This window comes from Nicotiana tabacum, chromosome 15, assembly GCF_000715075.1.
Source record: "Nicotiana tabacum cultivar K326 chromosome 15, ASM71507v2, whole genome shotgun sequence".
Taxonomy (NCBI): domain Eukaryota; kingdom Viridiplantae; phylum Streptophyta; class Magnoliopsida; order Solanales; family Solanaceae; genus Nicotiana; species Nicotiana tabacum.
Window position 1 is genome coordinate 10,439,161 of NC_134094.1, and position 16,089 is coordinate 10,455,249.

The 16,089-nt window shown below is 40.9% G+C and overlaps 1 protein-coding gene across 1 annotated transcript; it reads left to right on the plus strand.

The window, feature by feature from the left end:
• The first annotated feature begins 4,849 nt into the window (after positions 1-4,849).
• LOC142169526 (uncharacterized) lies at positions 4,850-10,089 on the plus strand. The gene is made up of 6 exons (XM_075231395.1): positions 4,850-5,096; positions 5,217-5,468; positions 7,701-7,818; positions 7,935-8,053; positions 9,859-9,936; positions 10,061-10,089. The coding sequence occupies exons 1-6, from the start codon at positions 4,850-4,852 to the stop codon at positions 10,087-10,089; spliced, it is 843 nt and encodes a 280-aa protein (XP_075087496.1).
• Positions 10,090-16,089: the final 6,000 nt, after the last annotated feature.

A 16,089-nucleotide genomic window follows, 5' to 3' on the forward strand; every position in this document is an offset into this window, starting at 1 on the left:
CCTCTGCACTCTTTTTGCCTCAATAGGGAGTATCATAAGTGCATGGCGAGATAACTCAGAGAACCTCGCTTCATAATTGGTCACTGACATCTGACCCTATTGGAGCTGCTCAAACTGAAACCTCAACTCTTCCCTCTAGGAAGATGGAATATACATGTCCAGGAAAATACGAGTGAACATGTCCCAAGTCATGGGAGGAGAATCTGCTGGTCTGCTAAGAAGATAAGACTTCCACCATCTACGGGCTCTGCTCTCTAGCTGAAAAGTAGCAAAGTCAACCCCATGAGACTCCAATATCCTCATGTTGTACAGTCTATCCCTGCACCGATCAATGAAGTCCTGGGGATCCTCATGTCGCTCACCCCCCAAAGACAAGAGGATGTAGTCTAGTCCATCTGTCCAATAGTTTTTGTGGATCGACGGCTGCAGCCGGCCTAGGCTCAGGTGTAGTTGCTGCCACTGGCTGGGCTCCACCTACGGGTAGTGCACCCTGGGTATGATATACACCAGCGATCTGCCCATGAGCATGTGCGGTAAGGGTCTGTGCTCCCCCGCCTGCTTGAGATGTGGCTGGGTCTGCCTGAAATAAATCGGCCTGAGTCATAGTATCCATGAACTGCAACATACGATCCATAACATCCTGGAATCCCGGTGCAGATGTGAAATCCACCGGAGCTGGCTCTGCCACGGGAACCTCACCCTGTTCCTCAATAATGGGATTCTCTGCTGGACCCACTGGCGGCATAACTGGAATAGTCCTGGGACGTCCTCGTCTCCTACCATGGGCTGGAGCCTTCCCTCGGCCTCTGCCTCGGCCTCTAGAAACTAGGGGAGTAGCTCCTCCGTGGTCTAGAGCCTCATTAGAGCGTGTTCTCACCATATGTGAGAGAGTAAGAGAAATATATTTAGTACTACATCAATTACACGATGGAATATGAATAAAGGTAGTTTCCTAGCACCCTATACCCTCTCGAAGATAAGTACAGACGTCTCTGTACCGATCCGCAAGACTCTATTAGGCCTGCTCATAACTTGTGAGAACTACGTGAACCTAGTGCTTTGATACCATGTTGTCACGATCCAATTTTCCAAGTAATTTTATTATTTTACTAGCAATAATAAAGAAAATAGAAATAAATTACATATTAATTTAAATCCAAGAAAATAATCAACTCCAAGTTCTACCAATGTGTGTGCCAAGACCTGGTGTCACAAGTGTATGAGCATCTAGTAGATTATACAAAAAATTTAAATACTGTCTGAAATAAAATAGACAGAATAAAGTCCCCATGAAGAGGCATTGGTTGCTGCAGAATGACTCAGAAGAGCAGCTCACCACTAAGCCTCTGGATATCGTGGGTGCGCGCCGATAGGTCCAACTATATCACCTGTCTCAGGTCCTGCACAAAAAGTACAGCAAGTGTAGCATGAGTACGTAAACAACGTGTACCCAGTAAGTATCAAACCTAATCTCGAAGAGGTAGAGACGAGAGGTCGACTTTGACACTCACTAAGGGTTAATAATAATAAATGAAATAAAATTAGAAATATTTAAATCAACATGATTTATAGAGTTACAACAATTTTTTTAACCAACAGAAATAATTTTATTCCTTCAAATACAACAATTTCCAATCTATTAATTAAATTCACAAGCTGCAATTAATATATCAAGGTATCATGTAATTATTTTTATTATTAGGTACGATTTCTGCCGAGGCCATATGGCCCGTTCCAGAGTATCGTGTACACTACCGAGGGACATGCGGCGCGATCCATTGATGCATCTATATTGCCGAGGCGTTCAGCCCGCTCCACACAAAAGGATGACATTTTCTTATGTACTTCCGGAATGAGAGTATATTTATTATGAGATTAATTCGAGAGGAAGAACAATTTCTTTTAACAATTAATTGATTAAAACAAACAATCAAGCCTATGAGATTTCCATCTTTTAATATCTTTTCCCTAACAATTCACAATATATATATATATATATATATATATATATATATATATATATATATATATATATATATATATATAAAATAATTTAATTAAATAAAGAATATAATTTACACAAGTAATTCATGATTTGAGTCCTAAACTACCCGGACTTTAGCATTAATAGAAGCAACGCACGGACTCTCGTCACCTCGTACGTACGTAGCCCCCCACAATTAGCAACAATTATTAATTTAATCACCTATGGGGTAATTTCTCCCTCACAAGATTAGACAAGAGACTTACCTTGTCTCAAAGTTCATTTTTCGATCACCACGTCGTGTTAAATTCTCAATTCGATGCCGAAAAATCCGAAACTATCCAAATGTTATACAAAATAATTAATACATGTTCAATAATTCGAATTTAGGCTATTAAATAAATTACCCTAACCAAAACGGTAAAAATTTTAAAATTTACCCCGGGCCCACGTGCCTAGATTTCGGATGTTTTTCGGATAAAAATGTTACCCATAATCTCAAGCACTCAAATATATAATTTCTATCCAATTCCATAACCATTTTCGTTGTTAAAATCTCATTTTTATAAGAATCTAGGTTTTTCATCTAAACCTTTGATTTTTAAGATTTACTAGTTATAATCTACCCATAATCTATGTATTTAACTCAAGGTGTGTAGAATTAACTTACCTCCAAGTTGCTAGTTGAAATCCTCTCTCAAAAGCTCTGAAATCGCCCAACAATGGAAGAAAAACGGACTAAAAATGGACTGTGCTTTGTCCGTTTTTAAGGTTCTGTCCAATATTGCTTTTTGCATCCGCGGCTCCATATCTGCGAAAATATCCTCGCAGATGCGGCTTTTCCCTTAGCCGGCATAACTCCCACCTGCAGTCAGCGGCTCGCTTCTGCGAAACCACTTCTGCGGTTGATACGCCGCACCTGCGCCTTATTCCGCACCTGCACTTCTTCCTTTCGCACCTGCGCCTTCACAGGTGCGGCCCTCTTTCCGCTTCTGCGGTTCTGACAGAACTGGTGAGCTTCAACTTTGGCTCTAAATTTCCAACTTAGCCCGAGCCTCATCCGATTAACGCTCGGGGCCCCCAGGGCCCCTCCCGAACATACCAATAAGTTTGAAATCATAAAACGGACTCGCTCGAACCCTCGGAACGTATAAAACAACATCAGAACTAAGAATCACACCTCAAATCAAATTGAATCAAACTTAAGAACTTCAAGTTCTTCACTTTACTTCCAATGCACCGAAACATACTTAAACTACTCGAAATGACACGAAATTTTGCGTGCAAGTCTTAAATCACCATACGAAACTATTCCCAAACTAGAAATTTCAAACGGGCCTCGATTACTCCAAACTAAATTTAAAGAACTTTAAACCTTCAAATAATTGATTTTCACTATTAAGCACCAAAACGCTCCCGGGTTATCAAAACCCGATTCGAACATACGTCCAAGTCCGAATTCATCATACAAACCTATTGGAACCGTCAAATCCCGATTCCGGGGTTGTTTTCTAAAAATATTGACCGAAATCAAACTTGGCATTTTAAGGCCAACTTAAGGAACCAAGTGTTCTGATTTCAACCCGAACACTTCCAAATCCCGAACCAACCATCCCCGCAAGTCATAAATTAATAAAAGTACATACGGGGAATTTTATTTAGGGGAACGGGGTTCTAAAAGTCAAAATGACCGGTTGGGTTATTACAGAAGTTGAGTTGCACTGAGGTACCTATTGACGTGTTTGGTGCTGGCACATTAGGCTATGACATGCGCTCTGTCTAGCTTCCCGTACATTTGATTTGAATTGTGATGCCTGAGTAAAATAAATAGCATACTCTATGACATCGTTTCTCGGTTGTTTGACTTGTATGCTTCATAGTGCAATATTGCTTAAATTTTCTCAACTATATGTGCTTGCTTGACTTTAGAGTTGAACAGAACCATCTTGATTAATTCATGTGCAATGTGTGTGTGAGTTTTTGTGATCTTCTGTGCTATCCTATGTAGTCCACAACTTGCCCTCTGTGTTAATCAAAGCGAAATTATTAAGTTGTGCTAGTCTAGGAGATGACATAGGCGTTTCTTGCTTGATCATAGATGTGCTTGTCACTTAAAAATAAAATTTTCCGTTGCTAGCCCCTTTGAGCCTATAGACCTTTTTTTTTTGCACTCACATTACAAGCCGTACCCCTATTTTGTTCTTAATTGGAGATTGTTGAACCTTTACCTCCTAAGGCACTTAGTCGCTAAAAGAAGTAAGGTGAGAGATTGGGGAGTAGCTTTCAAGTAGAACCATGGAAGGGCCCTTAAGGTGCACTAAAGTTGTGAAAATAAATGTCACTAATCGATGAACCTTAATGTATGGAGTACGTGTAGGGAAAAAAATGAGAAAAGGAAAAAAAATTGCAAGAAAGAAAAAAGATTAGTTCAAATAATGTAGAAAAACACACACCTCCTAATCTTACTAATGAGTGCTAGGGAAATATAGAAGTGATTAATTGAAAAAAAAAAAAAAGGAGTATGTTGTATATTGGTTGTGGGGAGTGAATTGATTGAGAAGTCTCGATTTTAATATTCTACCGCAACTAGATAATTAAATAATGTAGTAAACGCTAAAGTTTTATGTCTTTCTTTCCCGACCAGATAAACGTGGGTTTAATTAAGTAACAATTTTAATATTCTCACGTGGGTTTGTTTTTGCTTTTCCTCTCGTACGCAAGCCTCTGCCTTACTTACTGCTTATATATATATATATATATATATATATATATATATATATATATATATATGTACTCCGGAGTTGTATGAGAAACAGACTCATCCATATATATCCCTCTTCAAGTAGATTAATTCTGATAAATGAAATGCCGATGGATCGGCGGTTGTACGCAGCTGCTAAAGAAGGTGACATGAAAGTTCTGGAAGAATTCAAGAGCCAGTTCACCACCCAATTAACTCCTTACAACAATACTGTCCTCCATATTGCAGCTCAAAATAAAGGTTTCTATCGGAAAAATAACCCAAGAGATTTTCTTGCTATGGCCGGTCCAGAGTTATTTTCCAGCTTGAATTCTAATGGAGATACTTTTATTCATATGGCTGCTAGGAATGGCAACGCATATCTCGTCGAGGCCTTTATCAACTACATGGAAATTGTTGAGGGCTCGACGGGGTTATTGATATAGAAGCTGGCATTCGGAAAACCAGAGAGATTTTGAGGATTACTAACAGATGGAAAAACGACCTTGCACGAAGCTGTAAGGCAGTGGCATAATCGCAGTGTGGTAGAATTATTGGTCAAAGAAGATCCTGACTTCTCATATCCGCCTAACAATGCTCGGAAGACTCCACTGTATCTAGCTGTGGATATTGAAAATGAAAAGGCATTATTGGAACACATCTTGAACAACTCCACTTCACCATCTTATGCTGGTCCCTATGGCACAACTGTGCTACATGCAGCTGCAATGTATAATACTACAGGTATCTCCCTTTCCTCATGACTTTGCATTATTTTTACCAACATTAGTAACTAACAATAGGCAAAAAGACCTTTGGGGATGCCCAGTTGGTTTGGAGAGCGGCCATCCAAATTCCCCTATAGGCCGTGATGGTACCCAACGTAATCGCTAGACAAGCTAATAGTGAACTAGACATGTATTTGTTCTTTTAATAATTTCAAAGTCGTTGATTGTTATTTATTAAGAAGATGAAAAGTGAAAAATTATAGTAAAGTAAAGCGTAAACTAGTGAAGGAGCAAATACAGGAAAATAAATATTCAAACCCATAAAGTGTCTACTAAAATATTCCCAAAATCCGGTGTCACAAGTGTATGAGCGTCTAGTAGAATATACAAAACACATATGTTACTGTCCGAAATAAGATAGACATAATTTAGATACAAAAGAGAGACTACGGGTGCTGCAGAACGGACTCAGAGAGCAGCTCACCACTATGCCTTGGGGTATCGGGGGTGCGCGCCTGAATGACTGCCAGATGCACTTGCCTCAGATCCTGCACGATTAGTGCAGAAGTGTAGCGTGAGTACATAAACAACATATACCTAGTAAGTATCCAGTCTAACATCGAAGAAGTAGTGACGAGAGGTTGGCATCGACACTTACTATAGGCCAATAAATAAATATGAAGTTTTTTTCAATAGGCATGGAATACATCAGTAATAATAATAACAATAACATAATAACAACAGTAAATAAGTGATTCTTTAATTAAAAGTCAATCTAAAATCTCCATTGACACATACTAACTTCAACAATTACGGGCTATCAAGTAAATTATAATTTCTCAAGTCATAAAAATAATATCAAGTGTGATCTGACTCCGAACATTATAATGCAAGATTTATTCTAAGGTAATACAGCCTAATACAGAATAATGTGTACACTGCCGAGAGTTGACTAACACGAACCGTAGATGCATCTATTATACTGCTGAGACGTTCAGCCCGCTCCACAAGAAGAGAGAATACTCTACGGATATCCGATTAAAGGCTATCACAAGACCAGTTCACAAGGAGACACAATTTCTATCAACGACCAAGTAATTAGCAAAAAATCAAAATAAGTGAAGTTCGGTATTTACAAATCCTTTAACAAGTTTCAATATAAATTAAGCACTTAAATTAACACGTAGAGTGCAAAAAATACAAGTATTTCATGATAGGGTCCTAAAACTACCCGGACAAAAGCACGATTTGTAGCTACGCGCGAACTCTCGTCACTTCGTGCATACGTAGCACTCACAATTAGAAGCAAATAGCAATTTAAAATACCCATGGGGTAAATTCTCTCTTACAAGGTTAAACAAGAGATTTACCTCGTCCAAAGCTCACTTTTCGGCCCACAAATTCACTCTAAAGCCTTAACTTGGTGCCAAACAATCCGAAACTAGCCAAATATTATATAAATTAATCAATACATGCTTTAAATTTCATAATTTAACTATTAGAGTAATTTTTCAACCCAAATTGGAAGATTCATAATATTCACCCCGGGCCCACGTGCCCGGATTCCGAAAATATTCGAAGATAAATGTTACATATAACCTCATGAACTCAAACATATAATTTCTTCCCAATTCCATAGTCATTTTCGTGGCATAATCCCATTTTCATCAAAACCTAGGTTTTGCAACTAAACCTTTGATTTCTATAATTTACATATTAGTCTTGTCCCTATTGAAAGATGAGTAATATCTCCTTGTAGTGTATAGCTATAAATATGGACATCTTGTATTGTATTTATCATCCAATATCACTAACATATTTTCTCCCGTGCCTTCTCACATGGTATCAGAGCATTAGTGAGAAAAGATTATTGTGCGTCATTCCAGCGTTAACCGGGAAGAAAGAACTTAGTCATCGTGCAATGTTTTTGGTGACCTAAGGCTTGTCTAAGTAAAAGTCACTTTATGTCTGTGTTGTGCTAAAACCAACACCACCACGAGGTAGATCACCCTTCGACGACCAACCGCGAAAATTTTATCTAGCAGAAAAGCCGCCACGTTCCTCCACGCGCCGGCAACAACTTTTCCGGCGAGGGTTCCGGCCACTTTCCAACCATTTTTTCGCGAAGCTTCTTCAGGACAGTGTGCTCTCCTCAAAATTCCGAGCCTATCCATCTAATTCAAATCAAAATCCGACCATTTTTATATTTTTCCGGCATGAACAGTGACCTTTCCGGCCATTTCTTTAGGACAGCTTGCTCGTAAAGGAATTTTGAGTCTATCCATCCTAGTTACGGCAAATTCCGACAACTTTGGAATTTTTCAGCGAGCTACAGTGTTTCCGGCGAGAACAGTGTTTCTGGCACAGTACAATATTTTGTTTTCCTGTTGTAAACAGTGTTTTTCAAGCTATTTTTTCAGTTTTCTCACAGGAGTTACTTATTTTCACTATTTCAAGTTAACTCTACTACTATAAATTGTAGCGACATGAGAACCGATGCTTTGAATAGTCAGATGGTTTCTTTAGCAGAGTATGTTGAATTCCTTCAGTATAAAGCATGTAAGCAGACATCTTCTGAGATAGCTTCTGTTATTCAAACAGGTAATAACGTTACTTGTTTCTCCCAATCTTCATCCTCTGAGTCTTGGGTCATTGATTCAGGTACATCAGATCATATTTCTGGTAACAAATTTCTTTTCACTACTATTTCGTATTCTCAATCTCTTCCAAAAATCACAATGGCCAATAGGTCTCAAACCATGGCAACTGCAATAGGTCAAGCAAGCCCACTTTCTTCCTTACCTTTAGATTCAGTCCTTTATGTTCCCAATAGTCCTTTTAATCTCATAGCTGTTAGTCGCTTAGCCAAATCACTTAAATGCGCTGTTTTATTTCTTGATGACCATGTTTTTATACAGGAACGCAGTACGGGGCGGATCATTGGTACCGGGCGTGAATCAAACGGACTTTATTACCTTATCCTTGGTAAATCACATAGACTCACATCTTGTCTTCCTTCTACAACTTGTCCTGTTACTGATTCACCAGATTTATTACATAAACGGTTGGGACATCCCAGTTTGTCAAAACTTCAGAAAATGGTATCTGGTTTATCTCACTTGTCAGCTCTAGAGTGTGAGTCATGTCAGCTCGGTAAGCATACCCGCTCCCATTTTCCTCGGCGTCTTGATAATCGAGCAGAGTCACCTTTTATTTTAGTCCATTCAGATGTTTGGGGTCCTAGTCGGGTCAGTTCCACCTTGAGATTCCGCTACTTTGTCAGTTTCATTGGTGATTATTCCAGGTGCACTTGGATATTTTTTTTATAAAAAATCGATCTGAGCTATTTTCTATTTTCCAGACCTTCCACGCTGAAATTCAAAATCAAATTGGGGTTTCTATTTGCACATTTCATAGTGATAATGCCCGAGAGTATTTGTCTTCTCCATTTCAGCAGTTTATGAAATCTCATGGGATTATTCATCAAACATCTTGTTCGTACACATCTCAACAAAATGGGGTAGCTGAAAGAAAGAATAGACAGCTTATTGAAACTACTCGTACCCTTCTCATACAATCTCATGCTCCGTTGTGTTTTTGGGGGGATGCAATTCTTATATCTTGCTATCTTATTAATCGTATGCCATCTTCAGCTATCCAGAACCAAGTTCCATTCTCTGTCATGTTTCCCCACTTACCTTTGTTCTCTCTTCCACCCAGTATCTTTGGAAGCACTTGTTTTGGCCATAACCTTACTCCAGGAACAGATAAGTTAGCACCTCGTGCTCTTAAGTGCGTATTTCTGGGTTTCTCGAGAACACAAAAAGTGTATCGATGCTACTCTCCTGACTTCCAGCGGTACCTTATGTCCGCTGATGTTACCTTTTTTGAAACCCAATCATACTTCACAAGTTCAGGTCATCACTTAGATATTTATGAGGTAATACCAGTTTCATCTTTTGGAGATTCAGTCACTCCAGCTCCACCACCTACAACTCCAGTTGTAGCTCTACCACCTATAGCTCCAGTTGTAGCTCTACCACCTATAGCTCCAGTTCCACCACCTATAGCTCCGGTTGTAGCTCCACCACCTATAGATCCAGTTCCTCCACGTAATCCAATTCAACCTTCTGCAGCTCCACCACTCTTGACCTATCATCGTCGTCCACATCCAGCATCAGGCCCAAGTGATTCATGCCCCGCATCAGATTCTGCACCTACTGCGGACTTGTCTCCTCTTAGTCAACCAATTGCACTCCGCAAAGGTGTACAATCAACACTTAATCCTAATCCTCACTATGTCGGTTTAAGTTATCATCGTCTGTCGTCACCTCATTATGCTTTTATATCTTCTTTGTCCACTGTTTCTATCCCTAAGTCTACAGGTGAGGCACTATCTCATCCAGGATGGCGCCATGCTATGACTGACGAGATGTCTGCTTTACATGCGAGTGACACTTGGAAGCTTATTCCTCTTCCTGCAGGTAAGTCTACTGTTGGTTGTCATTGGGTTTATGCAGTCAAAGTCGGCCCGGATGGCCAGGTTGATCGGCTTAAGGCTCGTCTTTTTGCAAAAGGATATACTCAGATTTTTGGGCTTGATTATAGTGATGCTTTCTCTCTCGTGGCTAAAGTAGCATATGTTCATCTCTTTTTGTCCATGGTTGTTGTACGTCATTGGCCTCTTAATCAATTAGACATTAAGAATGCTTTTCTCCATGGTGATCTTGAGGAAGAAGTTTATATGGAGCAACCACCTGGTTTTGTTGCTCAGGGGGAGTTTAATGGTTGTGTGTGCAGATTGCACAGGTCACTATATGGTTTGAAATAGTCCCCTCGAGCTTGGTTTGGTAAGTTTAGCATAATTATTTAGGAGTTCGGCATGACTCGTAGTGAGGCTGATCACTTTGTGTTTTATCGGCATTCTGCTCCTAATCTGTATATTTATCTAGTGGTTTATGTTGATGATATTGTTATTACTGGTAATGATCAGGATGGTATTACTAATCTGAAGCAACATCTCTTTCAGCACTTCCAGACTAAGGATCTGGGCAGATTGAAGTATTTTCTAGGTAGTGAGGTCGCTCAGTCTAGCTCAGGTATTGTTATTTCACAGCGGAAGTATGCCTTAGACATTCCTGAGGAGACTGGAATGATGGGTTGCAGACCTATTGACTCTCATATGGATCCGAATGCTAAGCTTCCGCCTGGACAGGGGGAGCCTCTTAGAGAGCCTATGAGATATAGGAGGTTGGTTGGCAAATTGAATTACCTCACAGTGACTAGACCTGACATTTCTTTTCCGGTGAGTGTTGTAAGTGAGTTTATGGAATCTCCCTGTGATAGTCACTGTGATGCAGTTGTTCGCATTCTTCGGTATATAAAGTCAGCTCCAGGAAAAGGATTACTATTCGAGGATCGAGGCCATGAGCAGATTGTTGGGTACACAGATGCTGATTTGGCAGGATCACCTTTTGATAGACGCTCTATGTCTGGATATTGTGTTCTAGTAGGAGGTAATTTGGTCTCGTGGAAGAGCAAGAAATAGAATGTAGTTGCTCGATCTAGCGCCGAAGCCGAATATCGGGCCATGGCTATGGCGACGTGTGAGTTAGTTTGGGTCAAGCAGTTGGTCAAGGAGTTAAAGTTCGGAGAAATCAGCAAGATGGAATTAGTGTGTGATAACCAAGCTGCTCTTCATATTGCGTCAAATCCGGTGTTCCATGAGAGGACTAAACACATTGAGATCGACTGTCACTTTGTCAGAGAAAAAATACTTTAAGGAGATATTGTTACAAAGTTTGTAAAGTCGAATGATCAACTAATAGATATTTTTACTAAGTCTCTTACTGGTTCTCGTATTAGTTACATGTGTAATAAGCTCGGTACATATGATGTGTATGCACCGGCTTGAGGGGGAGTGTTAGTTTACAGATATTCATAGTGTAGTCTTGTCCCACATTGGAAGAGGAGTAATATCTCCTTGTCGTAAATAGCTATAACTAGGGACCTCTTGTATTGTATTTATCATCCAATATCAATAACGTATTTTCTCCCGTGCCTTCTCACAATCTACCCAAAATCCGCGTATTAAACTCACATTATATAGGAATTATTTAAGTCACGATGATAGGCGAAAAATTCCTCTCCAAGAGCTATAAATCGACTTCTCTAAATGAAAACAGGGGGAAAAGAGCCTAAGTCCGGATTAAATGGACCTTACTGCCTTAAGCGATTTCACATATGCGGCAGCTTCGCTGCTTCTGCGGGCAATTATCTAATTTTTTGGAACACGCATGATCTAGCACTGGTCGCACTTGCAGAAAACTTCCGTATCTGCGAGCTTGCTTCTGTGGCTCGCCTCGCGCACCTGCGACCCATGTCATGCTGCCTCCCTCCGCACCTGCGATCCCCCATCGCAGAATCGAGTCCGCTTCTGTAGAAGAAGCTTCGCTTATGTGGACACTGGCTAGTCCACTCTCAGCCGCTTCTGTGCTCGTTGGCTCGCACCTGCGGCTAGTTTCTCGTAGGTGCGAACGCACCAGAACTACTGCTGCCTCAGCAATGATTCCAAGTCCAAACATGTTCCGCACATCATCCGAATAGCACCTGAGGCTTTTGGTGTCCCATCCACACATACCAACATGTTTGTAAACATAAAACGAACTCGTTCGCACCCTTGGAACGCGTGAAACAATATCAAAACTAAGAATCGCACCCCAAACCAAATCGAATCAACTTATGAACTTCAAGTTCTTCCAACTTACTCCGAACGCGCCGAACCATACTTAAACTACTCGGAATGACACCAAATTTTGCGTGAAAGTCACAAATCACCATATGGAACTATTTCCAAGCTCGAAATCCCAAACAGACCTCGATAACACCAAATTCTACTTCAAACCAAATTTAAAGAACTTGAAAACCTTCAATGCGCCAACTTTCAATACTAAGCGCCGAAGGGTCATCCGAAACCCAATCCGGGCATACGCCCAAATCCAAAATCATCATACAAACCTATTGGGACCGTCAAATCCCAGTTTCGAGGTCGTTTACTCAAAATGTTGACTCAAGTCAAACTTAACCATTTTAAGCCATTATTAAGGAACTAAGTGTTCCGATTTCAACACAAACCCTTCCAAACCTGAACTAACCATCCTCGCAAGTCATAAAATAATAAAATCACATACAGGAAGTCTTCATTAGGGGAACGGGTATCTACAAAGCAAAGTGACCGGTCGGATCATTACATTCTCCACCTTTCAAACATACGTTCGTCCTTGAACGGGTGTAGAATCATGCCTGGACTGCCGAATAGGTGTGGATATCTGTTCCATATGTCCTCCTCGGTCTCCCAAGTCGCCTCCTTGGCTAATTGACCCCTCCACTGAACCTTTACCGCAACAATCTTCATGGACCTTAACTGGAAAACCTGCTTGTCAATAATGGGAACTGGCTCCTCCTCACAACCTAAACTCTCATCTAGCTGAACCATGTTGTTATCTAGCACGTGCGACCTGTCAGCATGATACCTCCGGAGCATAGACACATGGAAGACCGGATGAACTCCCAATAGACTGGGACGCAAAGCAAACTCATAAGAAACCTCCGAAACTCGCCTCAACACTTTAAATGGACCTATAAAGCTTAGGCTTAACTTGCCCTTCTTTGCAAACCTCGTGATTCCTTTCATCGGCGAGACCTTTAAGAGAACCTTCTCGCCTAACATAAATGATAAATCACGCGCCTTCTGATCTGCATAACCCTTCTATCTGGACTGTGCTGTGCGAAGTCAATCCTGAATCAACTTTACCTTTTCCAAGGCACCCTTCACTAAATAAATACCATATAACTTAGCCTCGCCGGGCTCGAACCATCCGATGGGCGAATGATATCGCTGACCATAAAAAGCCTCAAATGGAGTCATCTCGATACTGGACTAATAACTGTTGTTGTAAGCAAACTAGTCAAATGGAAAAAATCTATCCCACTAACCTCCGAAGTCAATGTCACATGCTCTAAGCATATCCTCCAGAATTTGAACTGTCCACTCCGACTGCCCGTCGGTCTGCGGGTGAAAGGCTGTGCTGAGCTCCACTCGGGTACCCAACTCGCTCTAAACTGCTCTCTGGAAGTGTGGAGTGAACTGAGGGCCTCTATCTGAAATGATGGAAATAGATACACCATGCAACCGAACAATCTCCTAAATGTAAGTCTGGGCCAATTTCTCTAAAGAATACGTAGTCACAACTGGAATGAAGTGTGCCGACTTAGTCAACCTGTCGACAATGACCCAAACTACATTACACTTCCTCAAGGTCTGCGGTAACCCAACTATAAAGTCTATAGTAATGCACTCCCATTTCCATTCAGGTATAACCATCTTCTGGAGTAGGCCACCGGGCCTCTTGTCACGACCCAATTTCCCCTCTGTGTGATGTTGTGACGGTAACTAATCTCTACAACTAGGTATGCCAAACATTTTGCAGAATAATGAAATAAAAATATACATTTAACCAACTATTCAAAAATACACAATAATCCCAAAACCTGGAACATCGTGAATCACAAACTACAGGAGGAAAATCTAGTGTCTCTATACATGAGAGTCTATCAAAAGAAAATACATAAGATAATGGACATGGGGAAGAGTAGAAGGGACTCCGAGGTCCGCGGACACGACAGATATACCTTAAAGTCTCCAAAGTTGTCCTGACTCAATGATAGTGCGGCTGATAAGGAGCACCTGGATCTGCACACGAAAAAAACATGTACAGAGAGTAGCATGAGTACATCACAATCGGTACCCAGTAAGTGCCAAGCCTAACTTCGGTCGAGTAGTGACGAGTTCGGGTAAGGGCCCTACTGATAAATATATAATAAAACAAGATAGAGTGTAATACTGCAATAAAATAAAGGCTGAAATTTAACAACAATGAAATCATAGAAGGTAACAGATCAGTACACTGAAACACGACAAGGGATCTCCTGAGATACCGTCTCCTAGTCCCAAACGTAAATGTGTAGTATAGGGGGATCTCCCGGAATATCGTTCCGTAGTCCCAAAGTAAATATGCAGTACAGGAGGATCTCTTGGAATACCGTTCCGTAGTCCCAAAGTAAATATGCAGTATAGGGGGATCTCCCGGAATACCGTTCCGTAGTCCCAAAGTAAATATGCAGTATAGGGGGATCTCCCGGAATACCGTTCCGTAGTCCCAAAGTAAATATACAGTGCAGGAGGATCTTCCGGAATACCGTTCCGTAGTCCCAAAGTAAATATGCAGCGAAAATAATAAAATTCAATAGTTACGACACGAAATTCTACAGTTCAACCTAAGTACCAGTTAAAGAAAGACAGGTGAATTCACTAAACATGTTGCACGTAGTTCAAGTAAACGGTTAAGTTAAGTAGGCATGTTATTCTAATCTAGTAGGATATTACACATTCTGATGAAACTCAAATAAGAAAGAAATCAGGTTATTACTTAGTAGAAAATCGGGTTTTTACACAATTAGTCCGTGTACGTACTCGTCACATCATGTACACAATGCTCATATATAAAAAATAGTACAAATCTTATGGGGAGTTCCCCCACACAAGGTTAAGCAAGCCACTTACCTCGAACCAAGCTCAATCAATCGGTAAGAATGCCTTTCCCACGAATATTCGGCTCCGAATGGCCCAAATCTAGCCAAAAGCAATTACATATCATAAATACAACCATAACAGACTCATCTAATTAATTAAATCAGTACTTTAACAAAAATTTCAAAATTCGCCTTAAAAGTCGACCCGAACCCACATCTCGGAATCGAGTAAAAGTCAAAAAATCCAAAAGCCCATTCACTCACGAGTCTAACCATATCAAATTTACTACAATCCGACACCAAATGGTCCTTCAAATCCACAATTCAAACTTTCCAAATCCCTAGTCTCAAACTCCTAAATTCCACCTTAAATACACACTAACTAGGTGGAAAAATAAACGGGGAAGCAATATTATTGATCAAAATAAATCACAAGGGACTTACCTCAAGAAATCTTTCGAAAAGGCTCTCAAACATAGCCCTAAACCGAGTTTCCAAAGTCCAAAATGACAAAAATCGCGAAGCCCTTCGGTTTTAACCACTGCCCAGGTATTTCCGCACCTACGGAGCCTGGGCTCGTACCTGTGAGCGCGCTTGTGCGGAAAATGTGCGCATCTGCGCAAATCACTTACCCCATCTGCCTCCGCACCTACGATAAAGGGCCACACCTGCGCGTGCGCGCCTGCGAAAATTATTTGCGCTTATGCGGTCAAACTTCGCATCTGCGATTCCTCTCTTGTATTAGCAGGCATCGGAGATGCGAAACTAACCTCGCACCTGCGATCCCAACTCAGGCTGCCCAAATCCGCTTCTGTGCCAATTTGCTCGCACCTGCGGGCAGCCTTGCGCAGGTGCGCTTACAGCAGAACCAGCACCAGAAAAATCTTCCAAGTCCAAAAATGATCCAATGACCATCTGAAACTCACCCGAGGTCCCCCGGGACCTCAACCAAACATACCGACAAGTCCCAAAACAGCATACGAACTTAGTCGAGCCTTTAAACCATATCAAACAATGCTAAAATCACAAATCATCCTCCAATTCAA

Coding starts and splice junctions, on each gene's coding strand:
- LOC142169526 (XM_075231395.1), top strand. CDS start 4,850: ATGCCGATGGATCGGCGGTTGTACGCAGCTGCTAAAGAAGGTGACATG. Junction 5,097..5,216: donor TCATATGGCTGCTAGGAATG/GCAACGCATATC, acceptor GATTACTAACAG/ATGGAAAAACGACCTTGCAC. Junction 5,469..7,700: donor TGCAATGTATAATACTACAG/GTATCTCCCTTT, acceptor CCATTTCTTTAG/GACAGCTTGCTCGTAAAGGA.